The 23967-nt window shown below is 35.9% G+C and overlaps 1 protein-coding gene across 1 annotated transcript in view; it reads left to right on the top strand.

The window, feature by feature from the left end:
- LRP1B (LDL receptor related protein 1B) overlaps positions 1 to 23652 on the top strand; it is a 1261104-nt gene extending 1237452 nt beyond the window's left edge. Inside the window, exons 89-93 of the mRNA XM_065561615.1 lie at positions 9799 to 9875; positions 11701 to 11791; positions 14988 to 15132; positions 16229 to 16327; positions 20284 to 23652. Coding sequence (XP_065417687.1) covers positions 9799 to 9875; positions 11701 to 11791; positions 14988 to 15132; positions 16229 to 16327; positions 20284 to 20424 — 553 coding nt within the window. The 3' untranslated portion in view covers positions 20425 to 23652. The remainder of the gene's footprint in view (positions 1 to 9798; positions 9876 to 11700; positions 11792 to 14987; positions 15133 to 16228; positions 16328 to 20283) is intronic.
- The last annotated feature ends 315 nt before the right edge of the window (positions 23653 to 23967 follow it).

The raw sequence follows: 23967 nt of genomic DNA, 5'->3' as shown, positions 1-23967 counted from the left end.
TTCATTAAAGGGGCATTCTGTGCACAAAGACAGCTTGAAGATGAGTGTGGGAGAAGCTGACAGGTGTGGGAGATGGTGCTTGTGCCATTGCTGAAGCACAGAAAGGGGGAGGGAGTGACAAAATAAGTGATAATAGTGGACAAGTAGGGACAGGCAAAGTTGTGAAATGCCTTAAAAGTGTGGACAAGAAGCTTTAACTTTGATTGACTGAAACAAGGGAAATGAGTGGAGTGATTCAAAGAGGAAACTGATGCAGTCAGAGCAATGAACAAAGATGGCATTCAGAGCTGCATTTTCATTTGATTAGAAGTGGACAATGTGTCTGTTAGGGATACCAAAAAGGAAGAAATTGCAATAATCAAGCTAGAAGAACTTTTCTCAAGGTTATCTTCCTTATAGTACTATATCTCTCTTGTTATCTCTGTTCTGTTATACAGCTTTCTCAATCACAATAAATCTCTCTATATAAACGTACTGTATGTGCAGAAGAGGAGTTCATAACTATGGCAGAAATCCTGTCAAAGAGGACATTTTTAAAAATCATAGGCCTGTTTTACAACTGGCACACTGATTGCATTTTCTGAAATCAATGTTGAATCGAGTGAGAGCTACCAATATAGCATAGAGAGGACTGAATGAAACTAAAAGGCAATTCTAAACTATGGTAGGCCAGTAAAGTGAGAGAAGAACAGATTTGTTAAATATTTTACGGTAAATGTAACTTCACAGGGTACAGTTAATGGGCTACCTAATTATAATTACATTGAGACTTTCACTGGTAGCATTCTAGTTCACAGAGATCTTTCCTGTTCAATAGAAACTAAACTACTTTCGTATGAACACTTTCAATTTGGAGGAGATCAATAAAATGTAATTGTATATTCTATGAGATTTTTTTTTTCAAACTGTATCCCAAACCAAAATGCCTTAGAGACTTAAATAATTCAGTTGGTGATGCATAAAATAATAGTGCAAGGGAGAGGTGAAGAGATACTGACAAAGGAGAAAACATATGTTGTTCTTTGAACATTTTCTGCATGGCTTCCAGGCTTGGTGATGCAGGCACTCTCAGCATATGAGTTTGAAACTTTCTGGATTGCAGAATACATTGGGGTGCTTCCATGCTTATTTCTTTTACCACTGTAAGCAGCAGACAGGCACTTACCAATGTCCATGCATGCCCTGTCCCAATGTAGAGAATTCTGATTCTTTTGTTGTATTAGCTAATTAGGGTAGATTCAGCAGTGTTGTTAGATATCGATGCACATTTTGCCAATTTTTGGTACCATTGAACAGCTTCTTACCTGAAGGTTTCTTGACCCTCACCAATATTGGTGTGTTTTGCTCTCTGTTTTCTGGCTTCAGATGAAAGAGATCAAGTCCTGCCTCAAGCTTTATCTATCTTGCAATGAATGCCGTGCAATAACCATACAATTATGATTCATGCATATTGGTGTTCAGAGTCAGAGATTAGGTTAAAGGTTTTTAAAGACATAGTAGATTTATTTTTTTTTTAATTTTTCCCCAGAGTGTCACTACAGGGTAGAGTTAAATGTGTTTGGCTGCCTCAAATTTGCATTTCCATGACTTAACGTGTTTGAATTTCTTCTATCTTTAAGTCAGTTGTTCCTGGGTTTGTAATGCTTGTTTGTTTGTTTGTTTTTTAAAACATTAAAAACATCCCTGTGATATTTTTACCCTTAAGTTATGGATATATACTCAACATTTACTTCATTTTAAAGTAGATTTTATCTGGAAATTTCCTCTGTTTTTTAAAGTCATACTCAAAAACCCCATGAAGGAATAGTACCATATGATATTTCTAATAGTTAGAAAACATAGAGTATCTACCTTAAATCTAAGGGCCAGACTCACCAATACACTGTGACTGCTCAAACTAGCCAGATCGTACTCACCACTTCCCTCAGCTCCTGAAATCCACATTCCCCTGCACACACACATTCCAGTTTTCCCCTCTCTCTGCCCAGCAGAGGTGCCCACCATCTTCCTAAAAGGCTTGAGTCCCATTTGTCCCAATAATGAGAGGCAGTAACATTCTTAAATGTAGCTAATGCACCAGATTTCAGAGAGTTATAGCTATATGAGAAGTTTGCAGAGTCTGTGTTATTCATTATAAAGATCATTCAGGACCAAAAATTGGTCTGACACAGGGTGTGAAACTTCTTAAAAGGAGCATTTTTTTACTTTTACATTTTGAGAAAATTCTATCTGTGCCTAGAGTAAGAGCTTTCATTTTGTGGTGGATAACACTCTATTCCTTATGTGTAACTAAGTGGGTGAATCCCTGGTATAAATACAAAACTCAACTTAAACTTAACTGTGGATCCATGAAGAGAGCTTCCATTTTTTTTTTATCTCTGAAGGTGCCATTTGTGGTGGTTTGCAAACTGCAGGCACAATCCATTTAAAGAACCCTATACTTAGTTTTTTCTCAGATAATGTGGTCCTTCATATAGGGCTGGAAGTCCTTCCTAAAGTAGCATTAGCATTTCATGTTAACTAGCACAAATCTCACTTCCATCATTTAATCCTATATCCTCACATTCTAAAGATGTCAAACTATCCTCATTAGATATGAGAAGAGCAATAAAATATTACTGAGCCTGGACTGGAATAATTCGAATATTGAATGCAATACTTATCCTATATAATGTAAAAAAAAAAAGGCAAAAAATATCCAAAGTTAAAATATTCTAGTAGGTGAGAGCAGCTATCACTCAAACATATACCAGGGCAGATAAAACACCTCCAAACCACCCCTCAATCCACTCTTTCACTAAAGGCTACAAGGTGGATATAGAATGTGGCCTTTAAATGTATAGTCCTGCAGTCAACTATGATCCCTTAATATCTATGCATGATATTTTTATATATTTAATTCCTATCTAATTTTCTGCTTGCTACTCACCACTATTTTCAAATGTCCTCCAGACAGAGGATTCCCTTCCTTCATATAAAAGATTTGCCAGTTGGCATACATAGTGTTTGTTATCTAATACTTCTAATTGTTAGAACGTTATATTGCATCTTTGGAAGCTTCTCTGTGAGTAAATATAGCTGCCTCAATCTATATAAGGAGAGCCTTGTTCCAGGAGTTTCAGCTGCCCTCTGTGACCATCATCAAACACGCAGACTGACTATGGTTGATGGTATTGCACCAGACATTGTGTAGTGAAGTTCCCAGATCTAGCTCAATCCTGAGAATCCATGAGTTTCAGGTGGCCCACAAGCAGTGTCAAGTAGGATCAAGGTATGCACACCTTCACGTGTTGATGGAGAGTTGGAGAACAAGGTTAGGTGTTTTTGTCCATCCTGGTGATCTGGCCAAAGAGCATGCAATGCCATTTTTTAATATAATGAGTGACTGAAGGAAGGCAACGTCTCTGAGAGATTGTGACATTTTTTCACACTATCAAACCGTTTCATGCTCAGAATTTGATGCAGACCGCACATATTTTGTGCTGACACCATGCAAAAGATGGCAAGACCCATTTATCAAAGAACGTCCACTTTGCTGCATCCATTTGAACTCTGCTTGCCAGATGCCCATGCTTTTAAAAACAGTTGATGTATGCCGATGCTCACTGGTTCAATTCACTTTTGAGCAGTTCAGGTGGAATACCATCAGGTCCATCAGCATGTCCATTCCATAACTTTTGGATGGCTTTTTGTACTTCCTCAGGTGATGGAGAATTAGTGTTCACCCCTGGATCTACTGCCGTATGGTTTTCTAGGTCACGTAGCTCTAGACAGGCTTCAGCAGGTCCACAGTTCAACACATTTTCATAATGTGTTTTCCATTTGTCCAGGACCTCATCCATAAGTTAGCAGGGAGAGCCATCTGGTTTTATGACAAGGATGTTAGAAGGTTTTTTATGGCTACCACCCATGCTTGTGATGGTTTTGTAGGCAGGATGCAGTTTGGTGTTCTTTGGGCCGTCATCTGCTTTGTCGTCCAGAGAACTGACATATGTCGGACATAAACCTCGTGATCATATTTTTCCATTGCCAGGAAAATGTCTTTTAGCCCTTTACGTTCTTGGATATTTCCCTGCTTGGATGCTTCTGCCTTTTTCACTAATGTATCAAAAGCCTTTTTGGAAAGCCAAGGTTTCCTGTGCGACCACCCAATTATTCCAGCAGCAATATGTGATATAGCATTACATTTATCACTGAGGACATCTCCACATTGTCTGAGAGGGTACCAAGGTTACATATGCGATTCACAATGAACTGTCTGTATTTCATGGCTTCAACAGAATATTCAGAAAGATGCTGGATATTGTGTGCTGCTGAGGGCTTGTTTGTTATGGGGTCCTTGTTTAGGCATCTTAACAACCATCGCTGGACCTGGATTTTAAAAAGTGGATGTGCCATGAAATAAATAGACTCCATTCTTGTCAGTAATTTCTCTATAGTGAAGCACCAGCAAATTCAGACCATACATTAATTTTTCGTCAGCTCTCACTGCATCTTCCAACTCCTTGTAAGCTAGATGTTCACCAACAATGCAGTTCTGTGAGCATTAGCATTGCCAGTTCAAGCATATCAAGTATTGATTCTGTATATTAGAAGACAATTTTTTGATAAATGGTGCAGGAACCATGTTATCACATGTGTTGGTACAGTATCTATCACAATGGGGTACTCGACTTGGGCTTCTGGAAGCTATCACAATACAAATAACAAATAATAAAAGTAAACCAGGGACTTCTCTCCCAGCCTGTAAGTAGTTTTAATTTTAGTGGCATGAAATTTGCAGCATGGATGTTAACAAGAGTTTTGACGATAATTGGACTGGGGTCCCAAAATTCAACTTTTCAATTGTTTGATAATGCATATCCATGTGTGACTCAAAGCAAAAAAATGCATGCACTCTCAGCACATTGGCTGGAATCCTGTAAGAAGTAGTAGCTGTTGGGGCTGTGTGTATACTCTGTCATGGAACTGAACATTTGGACTTGCAAAGTGGTTTGCAAAGAGCAGCACCCACAGCCCTAATCCCACTCTAGAGCCTTTAACTCTCAGGCTTGTCATCACTTTCAAGCTGTATTTGTTTGCTGTCACTATCCGTCTTGGTAATTCTTGCTCAATCAAAATATTCATGTTAGGCCCTATGGCATTATGTGGTCCGGTAGGTCCCACTTCTTTTCATGCCCCCTTATTTGTCCAGTCAGAAGCTCTGGAAAATTGCTCCAAATAAACCCAATACCCATGTTAGATACCAAGCAATCTGGGTATAAGCATTATGTCTTTCGTAGTACCAAAATGTCTGTTACTGATCAACACATTTGCTATCATCTGTACCTTAAGGAGAATTATGAATCCAATGATTGTTCCTACTGTGCAGCATTTTCCTTAAGAGTACCTTACATCCAAGAAAGCTAGTTAAAAGCTTTCTTAATCTGTGTCTTGATAAACCAGTGACATTTTCCTCAACATTGAAAAGTCAACACAGATCAGCAATTATCACACTGATCTGAGATGTAGCAGTATATCCCTATATTTAGTACAGACAATAACTGCAATGTCTCAGTGATTAGTGACTCTTTGAGAGATTTTCTGAGGCCCATACATTCTTGCAAAAGTTTCCTGTAATATTTTCACTTTCATGTCTTGATAGTGAATCTTCACTAATTCTATTTCCTTTTCCAGCTTGTCACATCCCTTAAGGCCACATTTTCAGGGTTAATTTTCAAATGGTCCCATTTCCAAAACAGAGACATTTGAGATTCCCATTCTAAGGAGCTGGGCACCAATTTGAGTCTCTGTCCAACTATTAAAGAAATCTTTTCCCTTCAAATATTGTAGTCAGAGCCAGCTGTAGCCTTTCAAAAATTGCATCTCAGCAAGTTTAAACCACATGCTGTAGTATTCCTAAACAGAAATGCAGAAATGTTACAAAACCATTGGTAAGAAGTACAAAGACTTTCAGTCTAAGATTGTCTGAAGATAACAGTTCTGATTGTTTCAGCATAAATAAACGATGAAGATTTATGTTTCTGTAAAGAGACTAGAAATACTTAATTTGTAATCATGCATTGAAAGGTGATCCTGTGACATGGCAAACACGTAAGCAGTAATTTTGTAAGTTAGGCTAGAAGAATAATTATTTCCATTTGATATAATGGCTCAAAAGGGGATTTATAAAGAATGACACAAATGCAAAGAAAAAGGATGTACATCTCTTTTATGATAGAATCATAAAGTATTATGTGGTTAGAATATGCTAAGATGATGGCAAACAATAATGAAAATACTAGTTGATTTGAGTTTTAAAATTAATTGCATACATTACTGTGCAGCCTATTTTCTGATGTTAATTCAACTGACCCTTTCCCTGAAGGCAAGAACTTTAAATATGTTATGACCATTTTTAACTGTGAGGTCAAACCAGAGCCATAACTACCAGCATGTTACACCTTTTCCATTGTGCGAAAGGTTTTTGAAGCATTAATTAACAAATTAATGAACGTGTTAATAAATACCATCTCTGCAACCAGTTTAGAGGCTGCATCTGTAGAACATGTAGTGGAGTAAAAATCATGATCAGCTTAATTTTTTATCTTAGTGTGTGAAACACTTTAAAACGATAGCCCTAAATTTTGAATTGCACTATGCAGGTGCCCTATGTTCTGGGGTGGGGAAAAGGAACAGGAGGATATTACGTTCTCCCCAGTGAACGCACAAAGACAAAATGCTGCTAATTCCCTCAGTGCTAAAGAGGCAAGTTAGCACACCCAATTGTGCTCCTGGGCTTCTGCACAATTTGACCCATTGTATTTTGTACTTTTCCAAAGTATTTTAGTATCATGGGCCAGTATCACTGGGCAAGTTGGTTAAATTAGTCTTTAACATACTGGTAACTGAGAAATTTATCTTTATATTTAATTCTCACTAAGTAGCATATAGCAATGGTTGGTGAAGGGAAAACAGTTCTTAAAGTAGTACTCAAGTTAATGGTTATAAGCCAAATTCCTCATTATATTTTAATGCATTTAATTTATGCTTATATTTATAAACAGTTCAAAAATATATTTAAAATATTACAGTATTAATCTGTAATGAATATTTTATAATATTAATGTTAAAATTAATGAATGATTTTATAAGGCTATAAAAATCAATTGTGTTACTGAATCACCTTTTAAAGGATATTTGCAAGGCTGTTCACTGAAAACACAAATCTCAGAGGCAAATTGGGACACCTTTTTTGGGTTAACACCAAAGATTAGTGGATTTTTATATTCCATCTCTTCATAGTGAATAATCTCGTATCTACCATTATTTAGATTGCATTAAGTAATTTTGTATTAAAAATTACCATGGGTTCTGTTCCCGTGGCTACAATTTCAAGCTCAACAGTGTGAAAATCACCTTTGGTGCTTTTCTCAAATTTGGAGACTCCTGGAATACACAAAGTCCAAAGATTATGACCACAGACACAATCACAAGTACAAAGTCTTATCTGTACTACAAGTTTTATTAAAGCAATAAGTAAAGTTACAATTACCCATGCATATAGAAACCCTACAAAAAAAAATGCTCTGACTAAAACTAGTCACATTCACATCCTCGATGATAGTCTAGGGGGCAATGAACCCGTCAATAGACAATCACTGATAGAGGGGTGGGTCCTCCTGGAGTTTCTTATGGTGCTGTCCCATGGGGTCTTCCCATTTTTACCCAACCAAGGAACCTCTTTTATATTGTGGTTCTGACCACACCTACACCTTATGCATATGCATGATAATTTCAATCTTCTTTTCCTTATCTATACTTCCACACCCTGTGAATTTTGGGGTGCCTAATTTTTCATAGGTTGTTTAGTTCCTCTTATTCTCATTAGCATCTATGCACAACATGTATCCTGCATCAGGACAGGACATTCCATGATATTACAACCAGGTGTCTCATGATCTTGGACAATACCTTGTTGTTTAGTGCAATGTAGTTTTTCGTAGCATTACCTATTGGCACATTTTTTACAGTAATCTTGTGACTTTACTGGCATACGGTTATTTCTAGGTCACCTACTCATGTCAAGCGTTCTTAAGCCTATGGCCTCGTATGGCTAAACTAAACATTCCAGCAATGCTTTACTTATATACCTAATATATACTCATCACTCTTAAATACTTGTCAATCTTATACTTCTATAATCCTACAATTTAAATCTATTTAGCATACCTTGATTATATATGAAATAGCATATGAATTGACCATAACTCCACATAGCACAATGATAAATGGATGATAATGAGCTAATGAACTACAATATTTTATTTTATCAGCCTCAGAACAATTAAGTATAAATATGTCAAACCACTTGCCAAATATAACCAGATTTTACAATATTAGAACACCCATGTTCCAGAAGGGTACACATATTTTCTTGTCTGCCCTACTAAATGCCTGTAAACTGAATTGCGTAGATAAAATTGTGTTAAATAAAGTTAACCTCTTTAAATCAAAATCCCTTTAAAAATATTAGAACAATGAATTTAAAGTCATCTTTTCATCTTGCATAAACTCTGTGTTATTAATGTGATGTGTAAAATGTAATTACTTCTAACTTGTTATACATCCAAGCTGATGGGAGATATTTGAGAGCCCATTGCACAGCATGCACTTGAGACAGCTAAAAGATTTCTTTTTCCTGCAGTATCCAGTATGGAGATTTTTCCGATTCTGCCGTAAACTTCATTATAAGGAGAGCAGGGAAAATAGTGCAAACAGATTTCATGATTATATTTGTTTCAATATTAAATGGATTTCCTGAAGCCATATTTGTGGCAGTTTCATCTTTGTTTCTTTGATTATTCATGGAGAGCAAATGTCAAAACTCGAACAAATATTTGAAGGAACAATATTTTATATTTGCACAAATTGCAGCAGAAGACCTACATGTGCATCCAGGCCCCTATCCAGCAAAGCACTTAAGCACATGTTTAACTTAAAGAACATAGGTAGTCCCATTGAAGTCAGTGGAACTACTCGGGTTCTTGAAGCAAAGTGAATGCTTACATGGTTCGCTGGATCAGGAACCCAGTCAGGTAACAGACATAACACTAGGTTACTGATCTTACCAAATGCAACTAACCAATTCAGGTTGAAAAGGAAATATGGAAAACTGTCAGAGAATTGCAGTTGAGCATTATATGAAATCAAATAATGCTTCATTTTGTAAAGCCACTTATCTGTGTCTCTTGTTGGCTGTGCATCTAGAAATAATATAATTTAACAATTATTAACATTGTTATTTATATCAGTTATTTCAAAAGTTCCAGCATTTCGTGGCATGATACTGAAATGAATAAAACCAAAGTATGGAAGTCCTGCTATAACATACTAAAGATATTACTAAAAATGAAATGAAAATAGTTCCGTATTAGTATGAATGCTAATGTTAATAGTCACTGGTATAATATATATTTACATACATTTGTGTTTGGCTTTTATTATAATTGTGTAACATTTACAATTTCATAAAATGACTGCATGTTTAAAAATTCAATAATAATAATAAGTGTTTGCAATTCAAACCTACAGTTTGTAAAATAGTGAAGGAAGAAAACGCGGTAAAAATGCTATGCAGAATGTTCACAATGTCATGCCAGAATACTGAGGACCTCTTTACCTAAAGCTTTTTGTTCATTTTGTAGAATGGCTCTTATTGTTTGTACCTTTTGAGAAGAATTTGGTTGTCTCTTTAATAGGTTACTGTGTTAACAGCTGTCATCCATTAATTTTACCATCTTAATTGGATCTTTTTAGATGTTCAGCCAACTGGTCAGGCACGCAGTGCGAGAGGCCAGCTCCCAAGAGCAGCAAGTCTGACAATATCAGTACAAGTAAGTGCTTCAGATTAACTACTACAGCTTGTAAAATATTGTTAAATTTAAAAATGATAAACTGGTGATATTTTAGTATGTGAGCATATGAAGTGATGTGCTGCAGATTATATTTTTTAATGGCAAGGATTTTGCTCTTATTTCTGATCTTTGATTGACGTACAGTTCTACATAAAACATTTTGGATTACTGTCAAACTATGGCATTCTTTATATGCCCACTTCTTTAAACCCAGCATGAATTTTTCTTAGAAAAAGCAGTATCAAGTGACAAATGCTTGGTGAAATTCATTCCTGTGGAGAGACTCAGCACAAGACTTATGACCACTGAAGTCGCACTTAAAGCCACAAAATAGGGTTTAAGTGGTTCACAGGTTTTGCATTTGTTCTCCCTGCACAATGGTGTAATTTACATACCGTGATAATAATCCTGCAAGTGAGAATTGTTCCTTTAAATAAAATTAATACACATGCAGATTAAGTAGAAGAAAACAGTATTACAATAATATTGGCACTCGAGGGCTTGTCTACGTGCACATTTAGTTTGCAGCAGGTGTGGAGGGGTGTTAATTTACCCCACACTAGCCTGCCACATGCTAACTGTCTATGTAGACCCTGCTGCTGTCCAAAAGTTTGTTAGTGCACTTTAATCTGCTCCCATTTCAAATGGCATAGATCAAAGTGCTAACAAACTGCTAATGAGCATCAGCCGGGTCCACGTGGAAAGCTAATGTGTGACGTGTACTGCAGGGTAGAGTCACTCTCCCCAGCTTCCCACAAACTAAATAGTCACATAGATAAGCCCTTAAATTGAAGAAATGAGCTGCAGTGTTTTCAGTATGCGGGTGACACCCAGTTTTACATCTCTGTTACAACCAATCCAGCTGAGCAGTAGAACAAATTGTCCACCATTTAAATGAGCAACTAGCTGACTGCAGCTCAGTCTAGACAACACAAATAATGCTAATTGGCTGGAGGAAGAAGAATTGGTAGAACTTATATCAGCACCTCTTACTGAGGGAGCGTATATGCCTTTGTAAAACAGTTGCTCAACTCTAGTGTGGTGTTAGATCCTCCATTGCTCCTGGAAGCCAAGGTAGTAGCTGCCTGGGAAGATGAGTATGGCCTTTTCTCTCCAATGTGTACCTTGCCACAATTATCCATGCCTTTGTCTCCTCAAGATTAGATTGCTGTAATGCTATACAGAAGCTGAAGCTAGTGCAGAATGGTCCCCAAGAAATACATTGAATGGAAATACATTGAATTAATGCTCTGTGATCTATCCTGGCTTTCAATAATCTTCCAGGTAGAATTCAAGGGCATAATGGGAAGTTCTTTGTTGATATTGTGATTTTTAATATATGGGAGAGCTACTCAGAGCACTAAATGCCTTTAGCATTTTTACAAATATAAACAAAATATATTGCCTGTAATATTTTAATTTTCTACAAGGGTTGTGTTGAAATTTTAAAGAAAATGTGTGACCTTCACAATGGGAGTGCATAAAGTATAATAATAGGCTTGAAGGGATACTTTCATTACAACAGTATCTGTAATCCAAAAGTGTTTATAACAATTTTTTCTTTGTTTGCTAAACAGCAAACACAGAGTTTTGAAATGCAAGTATCGTGGATGAAAACATTCAGAATATATGTAACAACACCTACATTGCCTTTTTCATTGTCAATATTTAACCTTCCAATCACTGTCCTCTTATTAGAAGGGTAAACTAAACTATACCTTTTAGTTTTGTTTTTAGCAACTTTACCTGGTCTGGAAATTGTTAGACTTAAACTAGTGTATTCAACATTATTTCTTTGCTGCAGGAAGCATTGCAATCATTGTTCCTCTTGTTCTCTTGGTGACTTTGATCACTACTCTGGTAATTGGTCTACTTCTTTGTAAAAGAAAACGAAGGTAAGTAATTTAATATTACTGTGCTTAAATTATGTGTGTCCTAAAAAAGAAAAATTAGAAATGGGGAGAAACACTTACAAATATTTTAATGTCTAGAAGCTGTCTCACAAACATCAGACACTTGCCTCATATAAAAATGTGCTAGATGCTGTACAGAAACCTCGAAATATACAATTCCTTCCCCAGAGACCTTACAGTCTGTGAGCCCAATCCTGCAAGAAGAACAGGAGTACTTGTGGCACAAGTTTGTTAGTCTCTAAGGTGCCACAAGTACTCCTGTTCTTTTTGCGGATACAGACTAACACGGCTGCTACTCTGAATCCTGCAAGGACTCTACACAAGTGAATAATTGTACTCATGTAATTAGTCTCATTAACTCCTGTTTATTTTGGTCTAATTTCGGTTGTTGGGTTTAGTGTGTGGGTGCTGAGTGGTGCTGGTGGCCTGTGATATACAGGAAGTCAGACCAGATGATCTGGTAGTCACTTCTGGCCTTAAACTCTCTGAGTGAACAGATTACTCATTTGTGTAAAGGTTTGCAGGATTGGGCCCTAAAGAACATTCTTCCAAACAGAGCTTACTCTAATTCACTTACATTTGATTAATATCGTGATTTTACATAATATGTTATAGTGGAAGTGTAATCAACTTAAAAATATAACAAAATGTGTTAACATACTAGAAATTTAAAGATTCACAAACTCATCCTTAGCCCAGGTAACATTAATAGCTATATATTTTTGTCCCAAAACCTAACATACAATTCTTGTTGAGTATTTTCAAATGTAAATCCTAGAGACTAGACACATTCCCTATGACAGGAACACATATGTGGATGAAAAGTTAAGAATCAAACTTAAATAAAGTTGCCCTTTCTAATAAACCATGTGTTTTTGCAAAGGTTACGTCTTCATTTTTTACAAAGGTTTATATCTGGTTTGCACCTCATGTCAAAAGATTTTCAGATTTAGATGCTTTTGTATATCTGGACAATACCAGGCTTTTTCCTCGTCAACAAAACTTACATAGCAGATAGTCCCGACTGAGAGCTGTAAAGAAATAAGTATTTACATATAGTATCTTCTAAGTTGGATAACATAAATCTCTGTATGTGAAACAATCAGAATTATCTGCTAGAAACCAATCTACTTCATGTAAAATAATAAAAATCCATATTTTCTTTTTATATCACCTACCTTATTTCTCTCATATTTTTCTTAACACTTAAAACATGAATGTTATATGAAAGATAAAAATGAAAGTATTGTACACATTAATCAGTGGAGAACAGTAAGCCAGTATATGTTTGTTTACCTAATGCATATGAAGATGTACCTGTTGACCATCTTACAACTTTCTCTTAATAGACTGATTTGAATCCTTTTTCTTTCAATTTTAAGTTTGTGGGTTTAAAATTTCATTAGCACTCACAGGAAAATAATTGAACTCTAAAACAAATTATTCTTTTTATCATCATATATTATATGCCTGTTATAAAGGATCCAGTATTTAGTAAGATGGTGCAAATATAGACCATTAAACTGATAGGCCCACTCTTAAGCCCACATTTTCAAATGTGGCCATTGATTTTAATTTCTCAGATTAATTATTTTTGGGCCTATTTTTCAGAAGTGTTGAGCTGCCATAACTCCACCTGAAAACAGTAAGTGGTTCAAGCGCTCAGCATCTTTCAAAATCAGACCCTACATGTCTCAAACTGGGCATCCAAAAATTGAAGGGCCCAAAATCAGTGACCACTTTTGAAAATTTGGGCCTCTGCCTGTAACTTCTGTGATCTATTTTATGATGAGCTGAGGTACGATGAGAAGCATGAAAGCAACAATTCTAAAATATAGGCTAGAAATTAATTGAAATGCATAGATATCTAATGATTTGTATGTCATTAATCATGGTAAGTGTTTAGGCTAGACCCCAGAGTTTAAATAGTGATAGAGAAACTGGTTTGGCTAAAATTAATACCTTAAAACCTCTTCTTAATTTAATTTATTTTTATTTGAAAATGTTTGTTTAACTTTTCTTCCCTGTTGAAAGGAGACCTAAAAGTCTTAAGAGACATTATTGTTTAACAGCTAAACAGTACAATAAGATACATGTTTTAAAAATCTTCCTGGAAGTGGATTTTTCTGTTCCACTATGTTTTGGGGAAATAGAATGACATTCTCACATGTCAGCTTGGATTTAAGATAATGAAGTGTTTTCTTAACTTAGAAAAGATAACTCAACCATTACCAGCCCCTAAGTCCCATCCCCATTGTTCTGTCACAATTCAGTAGAGTCTCCTGTCTAAAAATGACATCTCAAAACCAGGGCTTTCAACCCCTGCAGCTAAAAACTCACTCACTTATTTCCTTACCAACGAAAATAATTGGATTCACCCATAGGAGAACCTCAGATCTGTACTCAATTTTAAAGATGTTCCCCCAGATATAAACCAATTTAAAAGTTAAGCCTGCCGTCTCTCACTTTGCACCTATGTTTGGGATACTCGAGCAAAGCTTTTCAATAACTAACAATAAGGAACAGGAGTACTTGTTCTTTTTGCGGATACAGACTAACACGGCTGCTACTCTGAAACCTAACAATAAGGACTCCATCCAGTTAAGTTTTGACAGACACATAACTTCCATAATGAAGCCATAGCTTAATTATTCCCAAGTTAAGTGCCCATGGAGCTGCCTCCAAATAAGCAAGCAGATGACCCCGCTAACTCTACCAGGAAAGATAGAAACATTATCACTCCTCTTGTGTTACTCAGAGTCAAAAGCAGAGGAAACTCTGCACTGATGGACTCTGCCAACTTTTAACTGCTGAAAACATCTCGTAATGAATTTATGAAGCTTTCCCGGGGAACTAGGGTGAATTTGGCCATACTGAGACGGAACGTCAGGGCCACAACCAATGGGCCAGTGCATTGCATGAATCCACATTACTACAAACCCACTTAGAAGAGTAGTAACAGGCAACTTCCCCAACGTGTCCCAGCTGCACAGGTGCTCAAAGTGCTACTTTGTTTGGAGCAAAAATTTCACCATCCCCTTGATTTCCTGAGAGACCCTTAGGCCAAGGCTCCTTTATTTGGGTTTTCTGAGATACTTAGCTGTTAAATAATATTTGTCGTATGTATCATCCTTGGAGTGACTGGAAAATACTAGCTCCCTTTGTTTATGTATTCTAGGACAAAAACTATCCGAAGACAACCAATGATAAATGGAGGAATCAATGTAGAAATTGGTAATCCATCATACAATATGTATGAGGTGGGCCATGATCACAATGAAGGGGGACTTTTAGATCCAGATTTCACAGTAAATCCAGAAAAGGTAACATTGTTTTTGCAATGGCAAAATAGGGTTTATTTTATGTGATGTAATCAATAGCTTTACATTTAATTAGTGTGATTTTTCTCTCAAATTAAGAGTTATTTATAATGGCATGTATTTTGGTTTGTCTATTCATTCTGTATGGTGAACACGAGTCAAGTAAAGTTTACTTAGTGAAAACATTATAGATATTATGCATTTACTGTTTTGCACGCCAGTATTTGTTGATGGATATTCTTTTGCGGTGGTCTGCTTTTTTCTAGATGTTAAACTAAAACTGAACTGTAAATTGAGAGAGGCTATATCATAGACCCTCTTGACAAAACTGAAGTACAAGATCATTATTAAAATCTTCTTTATCTAAATTTCAGATATTTTGTGGACCTACTGAATGGTACACTACGTTAGTATTTATTAGCTCTTATGCTTTGCAAATGTCAAGATGTTGCATTTGTAAATCTGAGCCTAATTTGTTGAAAATTATGGTTACTTCTAAAAACATAAGCCATTCAGAGGCCTGACAGAATAGATATACTACATCAAAAAAGGACATTGTCATTTTACTCTCTGTTATGTCATTTCTAGGAGCACTGCTCTTCAGTGGTAAAACTTCTGAGTGATGTGACACTGAATGGACAGGGTAATGGTGCAATAACTTTCTTAGAGCTATCAGTAATCAGATGCATCCTATGGGACAGCTACCATTCTGTGGCATATTTGACAAAGCAATAACTGGCTTACTGTTAGCTCTATGAATGTCACCACATTGTCACCCAGTCAATGTGCAGCATACCACAGGGAAGCTGAATATAAAGAATATCCACTGGCTCTTAGGGAAGTCGAATAACTGTATCATGACTGATTGTTAAGCCTGAATGTAATATTTGACAGAAAATGCTGTGCTGATCTCGTGCTGAATAATAAGAATCATCCAAACTAAAGCAAGCTTGTAGTTAAAGTTTTAAAGGCAGTTTTTATTGTAGAAGACCAGTTGTTGTTTTTAATCAGAGCACTGCTTATAAAACAATATGTCAACCTGCAAATGGAAAATTCATTATTATTAGCACAGAAACTAAAATACTCTGTTTATACACAGGCCAGGTATATAGGGGGAGGGTCCACTGCATTCAAGCTTCCCCATACAGCACCGCCAATCTACCTAAACTCTGATTTGAAAGGACCACTAACTGCAGGGGTGAGAAATGGTCATTCACTTCCCATGCTCATTCCATCATGTCCCCTCTCTGAGCAGAGTTTGCACGTTATGTTAGAATAGCACAATTTTTGTTCATGTTTTTCATTAGCAAGAAATTATTTACAAGTAGAAATAAAATTTCTATTTGTTATTACAGGTGCCACTACGTATCTATTTCATCTTTACTTGTCATGGTAACATGATCTAAAATGTAAAATTGAAAATATATTGCTTTATTTTATAAACATAAGTAAGTTATACCTTTTGTAAAGCTATATAAAAATGAAACCAAACACACAAACATACCAAATAGTGATAGGCATTTAATGCAACTTATCACAGTGAAATAAGATTCAAAAGTAAATGAAATTCTGTCCTACTATTTTAAGGGGAATTTGATATGCATTAAGTTGAACGATTTCTGTAAATCTTTACAAGTTATCAACGGATTGTTTAAATTTCAATCAATTTTATTGCAAATGACAACTAAGTTAACAAAATATTTAGCTTGGTTTCAATAAACCAGGGTTTGTGTGTGTGTATATATATATACATATATATATAAGATTATTGAAAATTTTAAAACAATTAAAAGAGAGGGACATTCATATGCTTGATTCACCTTCATATCAAAAAATATATGTTTTCATCCTTGTCTCATTTGCATTATAGTATGATTGTAATGTGTTTTTGATGTAACTAAAATTCAGTTTATTTGGTCTGCTTTAAAAAACACAGTATTGTCCAGAGAAGGCAACATGCCTCGTGGATAGGAGAACTAGAGTATAATTCCAGCCCTGAGATTGACTGAAATTACTTCAGTCAAATCACTCAAACCACTTTACTTTTCTGTACGTCACTTTTCCCCACTGCATAATAATAATATTTACCTCATACAGGTATTAAGGTATTGTTTCTAGTGTACTTTGATATTTCCAGAAGAGACAATATAAATGCTAAGTATGATTCTTATTTTATTTGTGGTATTGGCAATCAAATGAAAACTCCTATCAATTTAAACAAAAACTACATTTCTGTGTCATCTGGAACTCCTGTAGTCATTACCAGGGAAGTGAAGATCTCTGGTCACTGGGGTTGCACAGGTATAATTTAAGGTAGAATTTGCCCCTAGAAATTACTACAGCAGCTGGTAATATATTTATGTTCCATTCATATAGAGGTAGGTTTTTTGTTTGTTTGTTTTTTTGTTCTTTTCAATGTGACTTACCTCTTTCTGTGTTACAGGGAAGTGTAGAACACTAGATAGTCAGATAATTATTTACAAAAAGAAGAACAGGAGTACTTGTGGCACCTTAGAGACTAGCATATGCATCCGAAGAAGTGGGCTGTAGTCCACGAAAGCTTATGCTCTAATAAATTTGTTAGTCTCTAAGGTGCCACAAGTACTCCTGTTCTTCTTTTTGTGGATACAGACTAACACGGCTGCTACTCTGAAACAGATAATTATTTGTAATGGCAGGATAAGCAGCTCCTGGCTAATCTAAGTTACTATGATTGCTGCAGTGAGCCAGGCCATGGGAAAGTTTCAAATCCTGTCTTCTTATTTGACTAGGGGGGACAGAGAAATGAGGATTCTAAACCTTTGCTCTTTCTTGTTGGGCAAAAGGGCAGTGAAGCAAGCTAAGTAATATGAGTCTAGGTGCTACAGACAACAGGAAGCATTGTGATCTGTGAGGTATTAGGCACCCTTCCCAGTGACTCTCTATATAAAGTTGAGAAATCAGATGGGATAGCAAAGGCCTCTGTTGAGATAACTGAGCCATAATGGGTCATAAAAGAAGTTCACACCCACGCCCTACACACTTTCATATTTGTAGTGATAATTCAGTATTTTTATTGTGTATTCTTTGTATTTCGGTAGCACCTAGAAGCCCTAGCCATGGACCAGGACCTCACTGTGCTGGGTGCTGTACAAACATAGAACAAAAAGCTGGTCCTTGCCTCCAGGAGCCTACCATCTAAGTAAAAGACAAAAGATATCAGATACAGATGGCTGGGGGAGTACAAGGAAAAAATGAGACAATATTGGTGATAGGGAGTGGTCACAGCACACAAGCAGCCTGACCACTGTCAAGTTTTTTATAGGCATCATGGCAAAGGAGAGTTTTGAGGAGAGATTTGAAGCTAGATAATGAGTAGACTTGGCAGAATTAGATTTTGTAAAAAAAACAATAATTTCAACAGATATCAATTTTGTAAGCTTTTTTAGTTTTATCCATTTAGTTGCCAAAAGTATGGGTTTTAAGCATTTTTCCTGTTTTTATCAATTTACATTTTCACAGTTGTGAGAAATTATAGGGGCTATTGGACAACTATTATTTAATGACAATAAAATCTGTGATTCAAAAAGTTACAGCTTTATAACCATTACAACATAAATTTTCAACATCACTTATCAAAATATTCAAAGTAAATATCCTTAAATCAAACTCCAGTAAGTTTTCAAGCAGCACTTTTCTTAGTTTGCCCGTCTGTAGTTTTCAGTGATCTATGGAAATATTTTTTATCTGTCTGTACATGTAACGGTGACAAAGTTTACCAACATTTACCAATAAAAATCTAACCCTTCCAAGCCTAACAACAAGGTAGCTTTGCAGATATTTTATGAGCACTGCGTCCCATGCAGGAGCGATAGCCTGTGAGAAAGCACAAACATAGCCTGTATACTTAAGTGCTTTGCAGAATACGGATGGACTTAAGCACATGTTTATGTCCCATTGACCTGGACTTTGGTTCAATCCATAAACTAGCAAAATTATTGATATTGAGAAAATACTTTTATATTTACAGATACTACAATAACAGTTATGATCTCTTATTTAAGTTACAATCTGATTAGCAAATTTGGTTAAATTGTACTGTATATTTGGTTTTCCAATATGTGGTCAGGCGGTATACGGAGTCTGTTGGTTACAGATTGTCTGGCTATACCGAAAGAAAGACAGGAGACATTTGACATGGGTTTAATCAAACTGCAATTTTATTGTTTATTTATGGGTTTAAATATGGGTTTATTTAAATATGGGTTTATTTAAGGTATCTGGGACTACCCGGCAGATAAAAGTGTACAGTGCAGGTAACCCCATGTTTATTCCATAATTACCCGTGTGGCTTTCACCCCACCCCCTTTTCCATTCAGGTCTCTCCAGCAAATCCATTGCTGGGATCTTACCAGCCGCTCCCCGCATAGGAGGGTTAAAGTGGGCTATAAGAATAGGGGGTTGGCTCCCTGCCGTACCAATGATAGGAGTCCCAACCACCTCCCGTTCGTTCCTTTAAGGAACACCTCTTTTTAAGTCCTATTCCAAGTCATTTATCCAGTCATAGTACGGAGTATCTGCACTGGACATCCGCCACACAGAGGCACGAGCAAGTAGAGCTGCCTAACTAGCCATAACCTCCTCCCCTTGTGGAACTACTCTTTCATGCCTGCTTTTCCCTACCCGGACCAGAGGAAGTGGGGAATTACTCCCTTTCCCCATTTCTTACTCTTCTGTTTCCACGTGGAGCAATGCTGTGCTGAAGTACTGTGTTCCCTCCTGTTTCATCCTGCGTCACATAAAAGGCTGGCTTGAGGCACAGAGCTGCCCTATTTAAACCCTGCATTCCCAGGGGATGAGTCAGTGACCACACTGACCCTTTTGCAGCAGTTTTCATCTCCCCCCCCCCAGCCATAAAGCACAGTTCCCTTCATTCAACCTGCCAGCCAAATACTCAGCCCTTTTTCCCTTTCCCCCTTCCCCCCGCTTAAAGGTGCAGGGCGGTCATTCCTACAGATCTTAACTCCCTGGTAAGATTTACAGAAGCCCAGGTAAACATTAAACATGTTCCGTTATGCTTTTATGTATGGGTGTTCTCCCTTTGTTTTAATAATACAATTTTCATTTTCAAAAAATAGTTGTTAATCTAAATCACATATTTATCTCTTTCCACAGCCAACAAATTACTCTAATCCAGTGTACGCAAAGTTATATATGGATGGGCAAAACTGTCGAAACTCATTAGCAAGTGTTGATGAAAGAAAAGAACTCCTTCCAAAGAAAATAGATATTGGGATAAGGGAGACTATGGCATAATCCTCTGTTACCTTTTATACTCTGTATAAATGTATAAAATATAAGGATTACTTTTCTATGTACCCAACAGTATTATAATTGTTTTGGCATCAGCATTACCTCTGTTTTTTTGTTTGGTTGATTGTTTTCTGGGTTTTTCTTTTGCTGATGACTTTTGACTGACCATTTGTAAGGTATTTTTATGAAAAAGAAACTGCACTACAGTACAATTTACAACAATGCTGCTGATACACCTTTGAATTTGTTAAAATTAAAAACAACATTTGTTTGTATTGTGAATATGAGCAATCTATTTTGTATGAACTTTTTTGGTTCTACTTAATCAATGAAGATGATATCTGCACCTTTTGATTATATAGTCTGAAAGCTGTAGTACAGTGTGTAATTTTGTTGGTTTTAAATGGTGAAAGAATGATTGAATGGTCTACTCTCTTTGTGCCCATTAGAATTTCACCCCAGATCCTGTTAAAAGTAGATCACTTTTTTTCACAAATCAAACATAACTTGCTTTTAAAATTAGTGTTAGGTTGCCAAGAAGTAAACAAGACTACAGAATCAAAACATCTAATGATCTGCATGAACACAAATGAGTGTTTCAGAAATTCAGTCATTGTACATGATATACTAAACATATATACCATGTAAACAACCTTGTATTTAGTAAAACCTTATAGACCATAGTAGAACTACATCTTGAAAGTTGAAAGACCTTACTTGCTGTGGGACAAGGCCTATGAACTCCAGCAGTCCTGTAGTACAGTAGCCACCCTAGAGCACAAGAGGGCATTGCCTACACATGTATTATATGTTTATTCACTCAATCACATGCAATATTTGTGGATGATCAATCCCTTATCACACACCAAGCAGTAGAACAAAAATAAAATGTAAGCACACACATTGATAACAGTATTCTGATTTACCCAGTAAGAAAAAAAATCATCCTTGCTCAGAGATATTAAAGAATTCAAAACATAGCAGTTTATACTAATGATGATAGTCTATGATACCGCTGATCAATATTATATATTACTGAAACGTATTTCAGACCAATTGTGAATTAATTTTAATACTTTTGGGTTAAATGTCAAAACCCCATTATCAAAAGTGGAGAGTATCAATGTAATTGGTTTCCAGTACTTTCTCTGGTACTGGTTTATTTTATGTAGTTGTGAAGAATAAAAACAACAAAAAATTCCACTTGCCTTTTTGAATTTTGACAGAAATAAGGAGTACAATTTCTTTAAGTTGTAAAAAGAACTGAAATATTTTATACATAACCTTAAAGGCACAAAATACTTATTTACACACATACTGCGGAGGGCTTTTTGTTCCTCTGCTAAACATGATTGACTTTTACCTGTCATAATATATTAACCTAACAGATTAAATATGTTTGTGGTTGCTCTTTATTCCCTTTGTACAAGTATTACAAAAAATAACTGCTGTTTTATAAAAGATTTTTGTTGTACTATGTGCATGCATACTACCTATTTCTAAACTTTGCCATATTGAGGCCTTTATAAACTCTTGATTTATGTAATACTAGTGCAGGTTTGCTTGAAAAAATGTTATGCATATCATAAACTTTTTCAGGTTCTTGTTTAAGTACATTTTTTAAATTGAACAGTATTTTTCATTTTGGTTATAATAGTCATTTTGCCTATGTTTCTACAATGAAGTGTGAAATACTTTATAAAAAAATTGTTGACTGACTTATTTAAATGAAGTTCTACATATTTAATTCATTGTGTTGGGTAATTTTTAAAGTTAGGACATACAATTATGTAGGCAAATTAAAAACCAAAAGGAAAGGAAATTAAAGGGAAGTAAGAAAATATATTGTACAGGAAGTAAAATGGTTAAATTCAGTTAAAAAAGCCAGACAGTTTCTGCTCATTATAAAACCTCTATCTTAAAGATTCTGCAATGGTGCATAAGTGTTAATAACTCAGAAGGTGTGTGTCCATATATTTGATTTCATTGAACATTTTAAACCCTGCTTTTTCTTTTATAGAATCACTGAAGAAATATGTATATTCAGGTAACATTTAAGATGTGTAAATATCATCCGGTGAATGTCAGTAAGCAAAAAATTTCTGATGAATATCAGTCTAAAGTGCTTAGTCCTACTCCTATTGAAGTCATTGGGACCAGGATTTGACCCTAAACTTTTGCATCAGTGCTTCTGCTGCGGAACATGAGCTGCTGTTTCCATAGATGTGATTCCTAGTCTTAACGAAAGGCAGACACAACCAAATGTCTATTGGTGGGTGTCCATGTAACATAAATTTGAACGTGAAAACATCTCTCTAAGAGTGATCTAATTCAACTTAGCTGATGTAGTACCCAATGTTTCTGCACATAATGAGACAGATTCTGATCTTGTTTACACTACTATAAAATAGTAACTTTATTCATTTCATGAGGGATGCCTACTCAGTTGACTTTAGTTGATATTCCAGATTTATACTGTTGTAACGCAAATCAGAATTTGGCCCTATGCCTGGAAGAAAGACTTTAAACCAGATCCTCAGCTATACCAGTTCAGCTAAGAGCAGAGTGGCACAGATGTATGTAGACTACCTTTACATCCTCTTGAGTTTGGGACCAGCTGCATCGTAATGCAATTTAGAACAATCTCAGGAATTTTCCAAGTTGTATCTGGCTGTAACAAATCGCAATGGGACTTGTCAGCCACCATGGATCACCAGAGTGCAGTGGCACCTCAGATTTGCCCCCTGCTAAACCTTCGGGGTCACCTTGGGATTCCCTTTACAGCAGTGAAAATTTTCCTAAATTTTCCAGCTGCCAAAGCAGCTTGGGATTATAGGCATGGCAGGCAAAGGGATGAGAATCTTGCTCATAGTGTATATATTAATCCACACTTAAATCATTTGGTCTATATATTTATTGGGGCAGGAAATTATTTTTAGTATTGGATGTTACCAAAACATATTCTTAAAATCTCCACATTCATTTTGCTATGCCCTGACTGTTGTTAAATGCTTCTATGAGACCTAACTACCGATTCTATACGTCACGTATATGATTTTAGGAGCTTTTACTATATGTGATTCATGACAGAAAATGAGAAATTGTATTGTACCAGCAACTAGCAAATTTTAAGGCAAATATTTACTATCCATTTGCAATGAAGTGTAAGGAACTACAAAATATACACAAGTGGTGGGAGATGCAATCAAGTTATACATATTCAAGAAAAATGTAGAAATATTTTGTATTATACATATAGTATGCAATTTTTCAGTGTCTTACTTTCCGCTCATTTTTTTTTTGAGTGCATCATATTCTTATATTTCTGATGTATTTCAAGTGTTGTTAAAACAAAAAAAACCTACTCTTGTCTAGTAATTAAATCTAGTTTTTAAAATAGTTTCATTTTATGTAAAATATCAGGCTATAGTTGAACGTTTTCCCTTTTCTTTACTGAAGATATTAATGACAATACATGAAAGAGCAGGCACTAACAGTTCTCAGGGAACTGGTGGTCTGAACCAGGGATGGAAAGGGCTTCCCAAA

Source organism: Chrysemys picta, chromosome 11 (assembly GCF_011386835.1).
Source record: "Chrysemys picta bellii isolate R12L10 chromosome 11, ASM1138683v2, whole genome shotgun sequence".
NCBI lineage: Eukaryota > Metazoa > Chordata > Testudines > Emydidae > Chrysemys > Chrysemys picta.
The sequence above is the reverse complement of the archived record's forward strand: the minus strand, read 5'-3'. Positions and strand labels throughout refer to the sequence as shown.